General features: G+C 34.8%; 2 protein-coding genes across 8 annotated transcripts in view; one reads left to right on the forward strand and one right to left on the reverse strand.

The window, feature by feature from the left end:
- LOC123780684 (uncharacterized protein C3orf20 homolog) overlaps nucleotides 1-15,833 on the forward strand; it is a 172,214-nt gene that overhangs the window by 129,975 nt on the left and 26,406 nt on the right. The window lies entirely within an intron of this gene.
- Nucleotides 1-15,833, reverse strand: part of VEZT (vezatin, adherens junctions transmembrane protein) — a 69,055-nt gene that overhangs the window by 17,658 nt on the left and 35,564 nt on the right. For 5 of the 7 annotated variants that reach the window (XR_015727130.1, XM_045779715.2, XM_087868848.1 and 2 more), the window contains 5 exons: nucleotides 15,409-15,684; nucleotides 12,523-12,672; nucleotides 8,308-8,455; nucleotides 3,706-4,037; nucleotides 1,032-1,225 (listed from right to left, as the gene is read on the reverse strand). Coding sequence is in view for 6 of the 7 variants with exons in the window: in XM_045779715.2 (XP_045635671.1) it covers nucleotides 1,032-1,225; nucleotides 3,706-4,037; nucleotides 8,308-8,455; nucleotides 12,523-12,672; nucleotides 15,409-15,684 (1,100 nt within the window). In the remaining variant the exon portion in view is untranslated. The remainder of the gene's footprint in view (nucleotides 1-1,031; nucleotides 1,226-3,705; nucleotides 4,038-8,307; nucleotides 8,456-12,522; nucleotides 12,673-15,408; nucleotides 15,685-15,833) is intronic. The other 2 variants (XM_045779716.2, XM_087868849.1) reach the window with 1 other exon arrangement.

Here is a 15,833-nt window from a genome sequence, read left to right on the forward strand (position 1 = left end):
GGAAAAAAAAAAAAAGAAGCCCCCCCAAAAGCCTTAAAAAAGAAAAAGCTCTAGACTTAAGTCATATCAAAAAGTTTAACATGCATAAATGTTTGCATATATTAAAAATCCTTGGCGAATTTACCCTTTGAAGAAAAAAATTACTCGCCATTTACATTTTAGATGTAAAGGAAATCTATTGGTGATGTATCAGTAATCAGCATGTTAACATTTCCTTTGAAGAAAGTTAACTTTCACTACATAAAGACTTATTCAGCTTCTTAAACACATTAAAGTATTACAGATCTAGCTGTAAGCAAAACAATGACTAACAGGATGATAAAGTATTAATCATCAGCAATACAATTTCTACATATAAATCTGATTATCATAAAGGTCCAAAGGATAAACATGATATTGGATTATAGCACAAATTTAAAAATTAATATGCCCAATATTTACAATGAATTAGTGAAATGAGAAAAACTAATATAAAATCTGGGTCACATGAAAGCAGTTTTACAGAAAATTTCAAGATTGCCCTTTTGCCCAGCAATACAAGGCATCCCGATGTCACCATTAAATAACGGCACTTAATACATTTCAGTATTAATAACAAATACACAGTGGTGCCTATTCTAGCACTGGTATACTATTTCGGAATGCCTGACATATTTTACCTTAAAAAAGCAAGACTCAATTTCTGGCCCCTAACTATCAAACTCATTATTAGACTAACTGGAAGAGTTTCTGGAAGTTCTAATAATGGAATATTACTTATTAAGATCTATCCCTTCATTAAGTTTTTTAAAAAGGAGGTATAGGATTCAGAGAACTTTCAAATCATGTTCATGTCTTGTTTACAAAATAAGAGCCAGACTTTATATTCAGTGTCAATTTGTATGTATAAGTTCCACTTTTCTTCTAGTAAACTAAGAAGTTTTGTCAAGTCACTTACATTCATAGAGATAAGAAATCCACCTAACAAAATCTTACTGGAGGAGAGTAAGCATGTCTGATAAATGTGTATGAAGGAAAGCTCTAATTGGTACCTTTTCTATCTGTGTTTCTTCGGAGCAGTCGGTCCACTTGAGAAATGGCCTCTTCCCAGCAATTGTTACTTGCCTGAACATGGGGCTGAATCAACTTTAACTTCTGTTCTAGGATTTGATAAGATTCTGATACTAGTTCTTGTGTTTCTTTAGTACAAACAAGCTTTTCAAGTTCATCTTCAAGAATTATTACCCTGAGTAATAAAGAAAAACAGAAACATTTCTAAAATATTAAATTATAATTCACATAAAATATAAAATTATAATTCACAAGGCTTATTTAAGAAATAAGCTTATAAGACGAAAAGAGTTCTGGGAGATGGAAAGTGGTGACGGTTGCACAACAATGTATATGTACCTAATGCCCCTGAACCATATGCCTAAAAATGATTACATGGTAAGTTTAATGTTAGGTGCATTTTACCACAATGTTTTCAAAAGCTTATAAAGGGTATCACCTATTTATTTAACAATATTTCTTTTATATAGATGAGGCATTTATGAACTGAAAAGATAAATTAAGCTCATTTCCTTAATAGGAAACATAACTGAATCAGGGAAATTAGACATATATATGTAAACATAGTATAACATAAAAAGTTATAACTAACATTTTATTTCCATTTTACAGATGAGGAATTAGGTGAGAGAGTTGAAGAAACTTGCCCAGAGTTAGCTGACAAGCTGAACCTGAGCACAAAACTATAATACTACAGAAAAATAAAGACCATGTTACAAGAATTCAGAAGAGGAGGAAGTTGCTACAAGCTATGGGTACAGACAGGGAACAGCTAAGGAAGAGGTACTTTTGAGGAAGCACTGAAGGATGGATAAAATCTGAACATGTAGAAAAGATGAGGAAGGTTATTCTAAACGGTACATGGGAAAAGACATTTATGCAGTTTGTTTGGACTGAAGGAAAGGAGTAAGAAATATAGAAAGGCAGACTATAATCAGGTTATAGCAAATCCTTTCAACAGAATGTTTTATACAGACTTTAGTCCATGCTGCTATACTCTGAAACCAGTGAAGATTTTTGGTTAAGTGAGGAAGCAAATATGTGCCTCAGAAACATTAATTTGGTAGTGAGCACTCTAGAGGCAGAGAGAACAGTAAAAGGGTTAAGGCTCTAGTATACACACCTGGGAAGAGCAAAGGGGATGAGGGAGAAGGAGTGAAACATAAAACAAATGTTTAGGTAACACTTCTAAAAATGTGTGCAGCAGTGCTATAGAGCAAATCAGATATGGTTTGTGACTGGTACACTCTGTTTGAAAGGTGACATATAGTACCATATATAGAATATTTCATTTTTAAACAGGAGCCATCCTTCCCATGCATAATCCACAATCTCTGCCAAGGCACAAAGCCCTCTTTCTCATGTCCATCCGGTGTAGCCTCTTTTTTCCCTGAGCCATCTTCCCTCACTCTAATGCATTCTATTAAGTTCTGTGTAGTTCTGATTCTATTGTCAAAAAGTAATTCTTTAGAGATTCTGGCTTTGCCCAATATAGCCTTTCCACTGAAATGTTTTCTCTCACATATACTTTACCTTTGTTGTCCCCTCAAGTAGAGATTACCTTATCTCCCATATTCCCTGTGGGAGATAGGACCGAGTCGGGTTAGCATTCATTCATCTACTTTCTTAGAGCAGTTGCTAGAGACCAGTGAATATCCCTACCTCAAAGGTTCTTAATTTCCCCTATGTCCTATCCTTTATAGCAGCCTTATATACCTCAGACAGATGGGTAAAAACTTATCTTCTCAAAATGATTTTCTCACCTTAATTTCTTATTCATTATATCCTTCCTTACTCCAGTGAACTAGCCCTTTGATTTTATTGAGACATCAAATGCTTTTGACCTGTTTTCATTGTTGTTTGTTTTTATCTTACAAAACTGATTCCTGACCCCTCCCCCCTTCTGCTTCCTGCCTGGTATCCAGGGTCAAGTACATCAACTACAATGTTATCAATTCATTACATTCCCATGACCTTCCTGATTACCAATACAACATAAACCCAACCATTCATATGATCCAGTCCTATACTACAAGTATCTGTTACAGAAAAATGTCACTGGACGACTGGATGCTACATTTGACCAAGGCAGAGTACCAATATTACCATGCAAAGTAGAAGATAAACAAATATAAACTATGGGCCCTGCATTTTACTATTCAACTTGGGCTAAAAAGTTTGTCCCCTGGTTCAGAAAATGTCCAAATCTGCTTTATTTTAAAAAATTGTAATATATTATTCTTCAACTATATATAACAATACCTCTTATAACTTACTGTTCCAGTGCTGGCAGATATTTTTCTTAGATTGCAAGGTCCAGTTTAATAGCCCTACTTAAAGAGAGTTAAAACAAGCTCACTGTTTGTAAACATCTCCATTTCAGCTCTCAAACAGAATGAACACCCGCTTTTGTCCTATGTTTCCAGGTTTTGTGTTGAAATCAGACAAAGTGAAAACTATAAATGACGCCCCCAAATTATAGTACCTACAAATCGTTCCTTCTCTGCTACATTCATAGTTATAAACCATTCTTCACGCTGCATGTCTCAATTTTGCTGCTGCTTTCTAGCTAGGACAAAAGCCAACAACCACAACGGCAAAAGAATGAAGCTTGCTAATCATGGGGACATTTTTTTATTTGGCTTCTAAACTTACTCATTCAGTAACGCTTTCAGATGGAGCTGCAAGCTGCGTACTGCTGTGTGAACGTTACTCAGTTCTCTTGACTTCTGTTGAGTTTTGGATAAACGCTGGGGTACTGACTGGTGCTGAGTTTCAAAGTACCGATAAAACTCATAGCTGCGCTTAAGCTCTTCCAAGCAGGCAGAATGAGCATGAGGTAGACCTTGAGTCACATCAGATAACATATGATGAGGCAAAAGTGCTGGAGTAAGTAAGGGCCCGGGAGGTGAATTAGCTGTAGAAAGTAATAGGGCTAACCGTCTGAAGAACTCTGAACTCTGTGCCACCCAGAGTTGAAACAAAACCTAAAAAGAAGAAGGGACTGTATCAATTAAAAAAAAAAAAAAAATTGGTCAAAATTCAAAACAAACTAGAAATTTGTTTATCTTAACTTCTGGTTAAATTTCTTACTTTATCCTAAGTAATGAATAGCTGAGCTTGAACTAATCCTGAAGATTAGCCAAGAATGTTAGATCGAATTATGTAGTCATGGCATGTGGGAACTTCTAATACGAATATAGCATGTAATACCAGTATATACTTTAGAACAGTTCTATCCCAGAAAAGAAGTGTTGATAACAAGATACATCTATTAGAAGTGAATATTCCTTGATGAATTACTTAAAAATTTTACACAAAGTAGAAGACAGTAGGAATAATGGACCTATAGAAGTCCAAAGAAATGAGTCAGTGATGCATCCAGAATTTAGGGTTCAAAATTATACCACTATTTTGGCGTAGGAAATAGCTAAGAAATAACATAAAAATCAGTCCAGAGCATTCACATTTGAATGTCTGGCATGAAAAACTGCAAAACCCATTCTTGAGAGATACACCCTGAATCAACAAAGGATTTCTCCAGATGTAATTCTGTTCCACATGAGGACATGAGGACAATATCCGACAAATAAACAAATACGTAAGGAAGCAATCTAGTATGAATGAGAGTTAGCAGAGAATAAAAAGATAACTGCACACTTTGGATAATTCAGATTTCAATTTTTCATAACCATGAAAGTGGATATTACTTAGATTGCTTTATTAAGTGAACTTTAAGTTATAAAAACAATGAATTAAGGTAACTTAATATAAACCTGTTTTACCATTAACTTATTTTTCTAAACTGAGCAAGGTCAAATTTCTAAACTGCTAAAGACACACTGTCTAGGAATTCTTGAATTTATATAAACAGCTTACCTCGCAAGTCTTCTTATTTAACCATTAAGTTTTGTGACCACATGATTTTCTTTAGTCCTTCATTTGATCATTCATCAAATTCTTGAGCACCTAGATGTGCCAGGCACTGTTCTAGGTGCTGATAATATAACAGAATACACGTGAAAAAAAATCCCTTTCTTGATGGAACTTATATTCAGGTGGCAGGGGGAGCAAAAGATTCTAACAAGTAAAAATTGTTTTTTGGCTGATAAGCTACGGGAAAAAATACAGCAGAGAAGGGGAATAGCAAATGTGTGTTTATATGTGTGTACATGGGGCAAGAAAAGGGAGAGAGAGACAGAAGAGGGGAAAGATGGGGTGGCCAGGAAGGTCTCTGAAAGTGTCATCTGAAGGAACTGAGCCGTGGGGCTATCATCAGGGAGGAGAGTTACAGGGAGCAGGAGGTTTAAGTATAAAGTCCTGTAGTGGGAGTATATAGTACTTGGCACATCTGAAGAACAGCAAGGTCAGTGTCGCTGGATACATTAAGGGACATCGTGGTAAGAAATGAAGTCCCTGAAATAACTGGCTTTTACTCTAAGAAAAATGGGGAGCCACTGAAGGGTTCTGAGCAGAAGAGTCATATGATCTCAGTTATGCTCCAGGCAGAAGGATATTACAGTAATCCTGGTGGGAGTTAATGGTAGCTTGTACCACAGTGGTCAGTGGTTAAGAGGTGAGCAGTAGTGAGACTCTGGATATACCATGAAAGTAGAACCAATAGACGCTCTTGATGGATTGTTTATGAGAGAAAAAGTGTCGAAGATGATTTCAGAGTTTTGGGCCACACAACTGAAAGAATCAAGTTGGCATAGCTTACCACCACTTTTAAAAAGACTAATTATCGAATCACTGCCATATACTCCAGTTAAACCAAAACTAAGAAATATGCATTTCTTCCCATTTGTTGTTTGGATAGGGAAGTGGCTCTGGATGACAGGCTAACCATCACTTATGGGCAAATAGGAAATTTTGATTTAAAGCATTTTCACAAAATGTGGATATATTTTTTAAAGCAGGAAATATACTACTTTATAATGATGAAAAAACTAGTTAAAAATTTGAAGAAAAAGAGATAAGGACTCTATACTCAGTATTTTATATACATCGCCTTTGGGGCACAATGAGGAGGTAGCATTTCTTTCCAAAGGTGCAACACTTGCTAAGTTTTCCTGAGAGAAGATATGTGAACAATAAAATCTAAATCCAAAGGGTATTTTCTTTATAGGACACAATGAAAATTACAAAGGCGCTGATTTATTTGTAAACCGTCTTTCGCTACGTTTTAAAAAAAGCTTTAATTAGTGTTGTTCTTTAGAGAGAGAAATTTTCTTTAAAATTTAATTTACAAAATCCATTTTTAAATTCTTTATCTGGGTACAATGGCAACTATAGAAGGTGGCAAAACAGTTTTTGAACATTACAGAGGTTTTCAGTAGTTTATAAACTCTATAGACTTCAAGATAAAGCTTCTTGCAGAGGTTGACACTCCTGGTAATAACACAACACAATCACTCACTGGTTATAGATTACTTATGCGTCAAGATAAAGTAAAAGTCAAAGAAATACAGTTAGTCTAACTTGTAAAACAACTTGGGTGAGCAAAAAGGATTTAGCTAAAACTACCATCTTTTGCAAAAGTGGAATTACTGATTCAAAGCACATGAATTTTAAGGCACTTTGTATGTCAAATTGTATTTTTTTAAAAAAGATTTACTTGAGCGAGAGAGTGAGCATGAGTGGGGGGCATGGTGGAGGGAGAGGCAGAAGCAGACTCCCCGCTGAGTGTGGAGCCTGACTCAGGGCTCAATCGCAAGACCCCGAGATCATAACCTGAGCCGAAGTCAGAAACTTAGTTGACTGAGCCACCCAGGCACCCTATGTTAAGCTGCATTCTGAACAACTTTAGGGAACCAAGGAAACCAATAAGAAAATTATTGTAGCAGCCCAGGTAAGAAATGATGAGGGCTAGAATGAAGATGGAAGGAAGTGATATAGAAGGATGAGTTTAAATATTTTCAAGGTCAAACAAGAATCTACTGACAGACTGGATACAAGAGATTAAAAGGACAGATACGAGGGCTGGTATCCAGGTTTCTAGCTTAGTAAGTTCTCTGGTGCCATTTACTGAAATGGGTTAGAAAGGGGGTAAGAGTAAGTCAAGGCAAATTTCAAGTAACAGTAAAGGAAAAAAAAAACCGCCCAAAGAATGAGAACATTTATGTGAATTTGAAAAATTTAAAGATGTAGAGACTGATGCAGTCTCAAAACAAAATGGATCTTGGTGTATATGCTGTCAACTACACTTGCACTGGTTTTCACAGTATCAAGTGGAGTTTTGAAGACTAGAAACTAAGAAATATCTAAGTGGAGTTGGCTAAATACTGAAAAAGAATGTAAAGATACTCAGTTGACTATTTAAAACCACTACTAGAATCTCACCTAACACATGGTTCGTGTAACTTGCTTTATTTTGTTTCTTCCATCTTACAATTTTTCTACCACTCATTCCAAAGAATGTACCATAAAAATCATTATCAATCTTATATGACTGAACTTTTCTTTCCAATATTTACTGTTGTAGGACTATCATGAACATACTCTGAGTATATTTTGATTACTCAGATAAATCTTTAAGCTTAAGATTACTGAAGCGTACATACTTTTCTGAAGATTGGTATTAACTGCTAAAGTGAACAAATTTATACTTTTATTACTAGTGTGTGAGGTCTCTCTGCTCATAGATAATGAATATTATCACCTTTCAATATGCTTGGCAAAGTGTCTACTTACTACTAATGAGAATGAAAGTTTTATCATATTTATTGGCCATTTCTATTACTCCTTTTGTGAAGTCAGTCCATGCACCTGACATATCCTGTCTAGGTTTTACATACCTTAGTGCCCTTTATGTAGAGACAATTATATCTACCTTTGTTAAAAATCACTGCAATTTTTTTCATGTAGAAGCTTAATTCTTATATAGTTCAATATATCCTTTTATGCAGATTTTCCAAGGAAAGATGTAGATCTTATAAGTTCTTTATCCAAGTTTGTTAAAACAAAGTCATAGAATCACTCACATTGGTTTTCTATTAATGTAAATTCACTTACCTATAATTTTTATAGTAAGAATTTTAAGTATTTTTGATATCAAAATATAAGGATCTCCCCATCCAATCTTTACGATGCTCTCAACTTTTAAAGACAGCTTCACAAACATCAGGAAGGCTATTATGATGATGGTATTCAGCAAACAATAAAAGGGAACAGGTGGACCATTTACATTGTATAGCACAGAGGCAATCCAAGTGCATTTATCTTTTGTTCAGCCCTTTCGTTTCACAGACAGATTACCTTCAAAGCAGGGAGGCTGAAGCCATCTGTAAGGTTATGTGCTTCCTCTTCTGAAATTTGCTCTTCACTAAGTCCCAGGCCCAGCTCCTTAAAAGGCACCACACAGATGTAGTTGGTTACGTTGTCACTCTCAGAGTTCAGGGGGTAGGTTAAATTAGGTTAAGGCAATCAACAAAGCCTTTTCATTTAGAGTATAAAGGGTACAGTGAAACCATACAAAATTAACTTTATAATCTTTATTCTGAACTTTGACTGGAGGTGATGAATGTCTATCTAAAAAAAAAAATCTTGAAATCTACTATATTAACATACCTCAGGTATCTTACAGGATATTTTTGAATAAAGTATCTTTATATCTATCTAAAGAATTAAAAGTTTAACTTTTCACAAGTGCTAAAGTACTAACTTAGTTATTTTTGACAAGTACCTTTTGCAACTGTATTGTGTACTTTATTGTATCATGACTCAGATACTATCGTAAAGACATCTCTCTTCCTCCCAGTGTGCACACTGCAGAACACCATTAGCACTAAGCCTGTTCTATCTGGGTAGTTCCACACAGATTTCTGTTGTTTCTGCTTTCCCCTTCCTCACGGGCATCTATCAATTTACCATGTGATTTTTCCCCCCTTCATCAGTTTTTGTTTTGTTTTTTAATTTAAGGGGTGGGGGAAGGACAGAGGGAGAAAGAGAATCTTAAGTAGGCTCCAAGTCTCGACGCCCAGGATGGAGCCTGATGGCGCTTGATCTCACAACCCTGAGATCATGACCTGAGCCTAAATCAAGAGTCAGATGCTTAACCGACTGAGCCACCCAGGCACCCCCTCTTCAACAGTTTTTGTAAAGAATTAGATCCATACAGTTCTTGATACTGAACTATTTTTATATTTCCAACATACTCTTATCTGGTAATACATAGAACAATATTTTAATATAGTGCTATAGTAAATCTATAAATATTCTATTTAAATATTTTGTATCTCGATCTGTGAGTTTGGTCTAGTTTTTAATTCTATTTATAATTTGTGTTTTGGTACTGCAATTATAGACTCTTCATAAATACAATGATGTGTAGGGGAGGCTTTCTAACGTTTTCTATGGTCTAAACTAGTTTTTTGGAAAGCTATAAAACTACCTGGACCTGATAGTTAAAATTTCTTTTATTCATTTAGTTTTTGAACATGTAATATATTCGCAGGATTAAAAATTCATAGGGTATAAAAAGTTTATAAGGCATTTGAGAGTTACAGTAAAAACTACTTCTTACCCCTGTCCCTTAGCCACCTCATTCTCCTAGCCAAAAGCAAAAGTAATCACTTTTATTAGTATTCCTCAAGATATTCTTGTGTGTCTTTCAAGATACTTTCTTGCATACATGCATACATAAAAGCAAATCCAAATACAAATGTGTATGTGGGAATATGTATACATATGTACACAAGCACACATATTTATTCCCTTGTATTTATCTCCCATATATATATAGTCTCATACACACACACACACACACACACACACACACACACACACACAATCCCTGCTATGCACAAATGGAAGCATAGTGCAAATAATGCTCTGTACACTTCATTTTTTTTTCAACAACATGATTTGGACATCATTCCCCAGTAGTGCATCAAGAACTTTATCACTTTTCTATAGCTGCAAATTTTCCATTGTTTACATATAACCAGGTGTTTTCTTTTTTAAATGGAATATTTTTTATTACATACCTAATCTCTTTAAGTTTTTGAATTCTTCCTAGGTTAGTTTTGAAGATTTGTATGTTGATAAGAAATTATCCATTTCCTTTTACATTTTCAAAGTTGCTGCCACAAAGTTGTAGATATTATCTCCTTATAATTATTTTACTTTCCTCCATATCTATGGTTGCAGCTCTGTTCCCATTACTAATTTTGTATATTTCTATTATTTTTTACTTTGATCAGGCATGTAAGGGCTTATACTTATTGGTCTTTTCAAAGAAATAGTTTTGGATTCTTTTTTATTTTAATTCCCTTAAGTTTCTTGTGTGGTAAATATGTCCTGGTCCCTGTCTACCTCTGAATCACATCTCATACCCCAACTCCCAACTGCTGTACTCCAATCAGGCACCTGCCACAAGATCTGTATACTCACTGGTCCATCAAAATGGAACATGATCCTTCTCCTCATTCAAATGTCATTTTAAATGTCAACTCCTCAGGGAGGCCTTCCCCTATGATCCAATCAAAAGCTGTAACCTGCCAATCACTCTCTATCCTACTCCGTTGGGTTTTTTTACTTTATAACAGATAATGTGAAAATCTCATCTGTTCACTTTTTATTCATTATCTCATCCACTAGAAGGTAAGAGCCATGAGTACAAGGATCTTGTCTTTCTTGTTCAGTGCTAGGTTCCTATTATCCAGAAGTGACTGGCACAGGAAACTCATAAATTTGCAATCACTGTTAGGCTATCCCTTTTTTACTCCCTTACCTCTCACTAAACTTAAATACCCTGAGGCAGGGACCGTGTCTATTACGTGTACCACCATAAATCCAGTGGCTGGCATATTGCTTGGCACTGAGTTTATTCTCAATAAATATTTACTGAATGAGTAACTACTTGAAGTTCACATGCCACACTACCATATCTCTATTTCTTTCCATATCTTTGCTTCATTCTACTTGGAATGCAGACTCTTATTATACTCAAGGTCAACTCCTTGAAAGCGTTCTTCTGACCCTACTGGCCAAATACATTGTCCTGCTATATTGGAAGTCACCCTGGGCACTTACATTGTTTTATGAATACCAGTTTATCTACTGAATATACTCAAAAGTCTTTAAAAGTAGGTCATACAAGTTTTTACTCTATCTTTGTAACACAAAGCAGGCAGAGGGGGAACTGAATGGACAAGTTCATGACTAAAATTAAAATGCTTTCGATTTCCAAAGAAGTAGTACAATCTGTTATAGCTAAAAAAATAGACTATATATATATATATATATATATATATATATATATATAAAGATTTCAAGTCTTAAGTCCTACAGTCAAGACACAACTTCACCTCTTACTAGTTATGTAACACCAAGCAAATCACACAAAGTGGGGAGTTTATTTAGTTTTCCTCCTAAAATGGAGACAAGATCTACCTGGAAAGGTATATATAAAGATATAAAGCACACTGTAAACTTCAAGCATTATATTTATCAGTGCTATAGTACCCAAAATACCGAAGGTACAACTAGTATTTTTGCATTCCATTTACTCATAATTTAAGTGATCTATGAATCTTAACTGAAATTAAGATCCTATACACCTTTATTTCCTGATTAACAGAACTAATTTCCTGATGTAGTAAACTGAAGTGACAAACTTAATGTCATGCAGTCTCTGAGTGTTTATTATACACAAGATACTGTCTAAGCACTTTAGACTCACTAACTCATTTGATGTCAACAAAAACACAGTCAGGAAAAGTACATTGTTATTACCATTTTTAAAATGAATAAAGCAAGGTACAGAAAGTTAAGAAACTTGCTTAAGGTCACCTAGGCAGTAACTGATATAGCCAAAATTTAAACTTAGCCAATCTGACTTGAGAGCCTCTGTTTTTTGAAAAGGGAAGGATTTCCTGTTACCAGTTTATTTCCATGTCATGACACAAATTTGCCGGGTCCAGTAACTTTTAAAAATGTCAGGCCTAGCAAAACCAGATTCTTCTGACATTATTCTTTGGACCAGTAAAGGGAGGGCAGGGCCTTCAAGTTTTTTCCTTGTTGAAACTGAGCCTAGCAAGAACAGAAAAACTTTCTTCCTGTCTGTTATTGTTATTCCCCCTAGAATGCATTTCCAGTTTTAAAATAGAAGTGATGGGGGCGCCTGGGTGGCACAGCGGGTAAGCGTCTGCCTTCGGCTCAGGGCGTGATCCCGGCATTATGGGATCGAGCCCCATGTCAGGCTCTTCCTCTATGAGCCTGCTTCTTCCTCTCCCACTCCCCCTGCTTGTGTTCCCTCTCTCACTGGCTGTCTCTCTCTCTGTCGAATAAATAAATAAAATCTTTAAAAAAAAAAATAAATAAAATAAAATAAAATAGAAGTGATGATGAAAATTAGCTTCAAAATAGGCAATCTCAGTTTACACTTAACTTTTACAGGATGCAACTATACTATCTATATTCGTGACTCTAGAAGCAAATTTATTCTTATATATAGACAGAAAAGGATATTTTTTCAGCATATATAGGGTAGCTAGCCTTGCTGCTTGGAAGTTGGCTCTGACAGTTCTGTAGACAGCTTTCCGAAGACCGATGAGATGTTGACTGGGATGCTGTCCAGCTTTATTAAATGAGCAAGCAGCACTGACCCTGTCAAGCAAACTTGAAAAGTAAAATGTGATACAACTGTACAGGTGTCCTAAAGTTCTTGTTTCCTAAATCCACAATTCTATTAAACTTACAAAAAAAAATCATTTTTCGTGGTCTTTATTAGAAAATGATTGTAAATATCCCAACTCAGGTTTCATAAATAACCATTTCCCTGATACATATATAGCCACCAAAAAAAAAGACAAATGAAAAATTAAAATCTCAAAGAGTAAAGGCTTCTTTTGATTTGGGGAAACAATAAATTTTAGTCAAAATATAGTAGAAATGTACAAATACTTATGTAAGACATTGCAACTTTTTGATATAGACACTCTACTTGCTAAAATATACTAAAGTGGTACTACTGTACATTGTTTTCAAAACCTGTCTATCTATAATAAGTATGAAAGCCTTAATTACAAATACTTTTACATTCTTAATATGCATTTATGTATGTTCATCAATCATATTTTTGGTCACTTGTACAGAACAATCAAATACTGTGTAGAAATACATTCTGTACCTTCATAAAAGTAGGGTAAAATGACTTACCCACCTGCTGCCACTGGCACTTACCTACTCAAAATGAAGTAGGGGACGCAGAGAGATAACGGGACCAGTGGCCAACAGGGGAATGCAAGTAGAAAGGCAAAGGAAGGGTTACTAGGTAGTAGCACAGCTACTCTCAAAACTATTCAAGAGGAAGCACATTTCATAGCACTTTCCAAAAGATAAATGGGGAGTACCTATTTGCAATAATGATGTATAATATATCATGCTTTTATGAATAAAATGAAAAATAATTACATATTATACAGCTATTGGATAATAGTTTTTTTTTACCTAACCAGTAACCTCTCCCAGTAGCAAAACAAAATACTGGAATTTATAAATTTCTTACACTATCTTTAACCACATATTTGCAAAATAAGACCTCTAACTCAAAACTCTTAAAATACTAAACCAAACTAAAATATATTCAGGCATTAAAAATCTATTAAAAAGACAGAGGACAATGACTGATAGGCTTATTTTTAAATAACAAAATGAGGCAAAGAATGGTTAAATTCTTTGCTAGAGTGGACAAACTGAAGTGAACAAAAGAGGACACGTTTTCAATATATGGCACTATTATGTGAGTTTCATTTTACTAATAAATCGGTTTTAAAGATGAAAATATTTCCAAAAAAGTTATGGTTCAAGATTCATTACCCCTCATAATTTTTCTCAATCCATTATCTAGTTAGGTGGAAACAAGTGAAACAATTTTTGCCAACATTTCTTTTGCCTGCTTGCATGTCACTGGATATAAGTCATAATCCAGAGGTCAAGCATGTCTAGGTGGCCCATTTTAGCTCTTCATGCCAATTCTATAACGTAAATTGGAAAATGACAAAAAGCACAGAATCCCCTATACATGCCTATGCATTAAATGGACACATAGCCACTTTGCTTAACCAGTCAGACTTCTCAATGAAATACTGTGCAAATCAAGAATGAAAAGGAGCTATTACTCAGTGGTGTTTTTAACTTTTAAAATTGAGATGTTCAAACAACTTAATATTTGCTATGCTCTACCAACAAGTAGACTTTAACTACAATAAGAAGGACAAAAATTAACAGAGAACTATTACATGTTGAATTGAGCAGAAAGAGAAGTTATAAAAATCTCTCCCATGGCTTGGATTGTTTAAACACTGTTCTAGAACACAATAGAGTAAAGAATGAGATGACTACTGGAGATTCTTCCACTTCCCTGTTTCGTGATTTTCCACATACAGCTTTTCCTCAGGACTGTTTAAGTTAATAAGCATGGCAGAGTGAAGAACGAGGTGACTACCCAAGGTTCTTCTGCTCTCCCTTGATTTTCCAGATACAAGTAATTAAGAGCAGTACTTATTCTTCACCATATACTTACTTTCTGCCACCTACAGATTGCAAAGGTTATATGAGTTAAATAAATCATTAAATATACTACAGTACAACTGTCATTTGTTAGATAGGCAGGCAGCCTAGCAGACTGGAAAAAGCTCTAGAGTCGGGTGGACTGGATCTGAACATTTGCTCTACCACATGTAATTGTATGCTTTTAGTTATATACAAAATTACCTAGCACAGTATTTTGAACATAAATGGTGCTCAATAAATATAACCACCCTTTTAATAATAAAATAAATATCCTATATATCCAGTAGCTTAATATTTAATTAAGACTAGACTAGACTGGTGAATATTTAACTTCCTATAAGAATGTGAAACATCATTATTTGCATGATATTCTGAGAGTATTAGTGCCATAATATCTGCTAACATTTACCTAAAGAACATTATTAATGCGTGGCAAAATTTTTCAAAATGAATTCAAGTGCGATACATCTATCATTTAAACTGAGAAAAGAGAGCATCTGGCAGGGAGTAAAGGAAACAAACATTTGTTGGGTAACTTTGCATGCTAGGTTCAATGTTAGGCTCTCTCTATTATCCCATAAAATAATCACGTGGTAACACAGAAATAATCATAATTCTCAAAGCTCTCTGATTTCTCAAAGTAGATAAGCAGAATCATAACTACATGTTAAATCCAACTTATAATGTATTTGTTCTTTCACAGTTGAGACTTAAGTGCCTAAGAAAAACCTACTTTTTTCTATAAATGCAACACAGAAATGAAAATAGGTAATAAATATTCTAATTTATCTGTATAGTAGAAAAGAATTATTTAAAAAATAAAATGAAAAATGAACTCACAGTGTAAATCCTCTGGAAATGACTTCAGTTTCTTGAATGAGACGTAAAGCTTTTCTCACAAGGTTAGTAAAAGCTCGGCTATTTGTTGCTGTATCTTCTAAACGGACACTGTATTTTTTTAGAGTTACTTGTAGTTTGGCTGTCCTCCATAATCTCAAAGCTCTTACGATCAGAAAAATAAATAGAATCACTCCCCATACCAGCCAGGAAGATACAATCCACCAAGTGGGAAGCATAATGAGCAAACTAATAAAGGCAAACAGCACTGAGACATCCCTATAACAGAGAAACCAAGAAAATGATATCCATCAGACTAGAGAAAGATGTGTTAGTCAGTAATTTAGATTTACTAAAATAGATAAAATGCTAGCTTCTTTGTAAAGTGTGACTTAAAAAATGTGACATTTAAACAAGTAATATGAAAT

This window comes from Ursus americanus, chromosome 17 (assembly GCF_024610735.1).
Source record: "Ursus americanus isolate L20-20 chromosome 17, mUrsAme1.1.p, whole genome shotgun sequence".
Lineage (NCBI taxonomy): Eukaryota > Metazoa > Chordata > Mammalia > Carnivora > Ursidae > Ursus > Ursus americanus.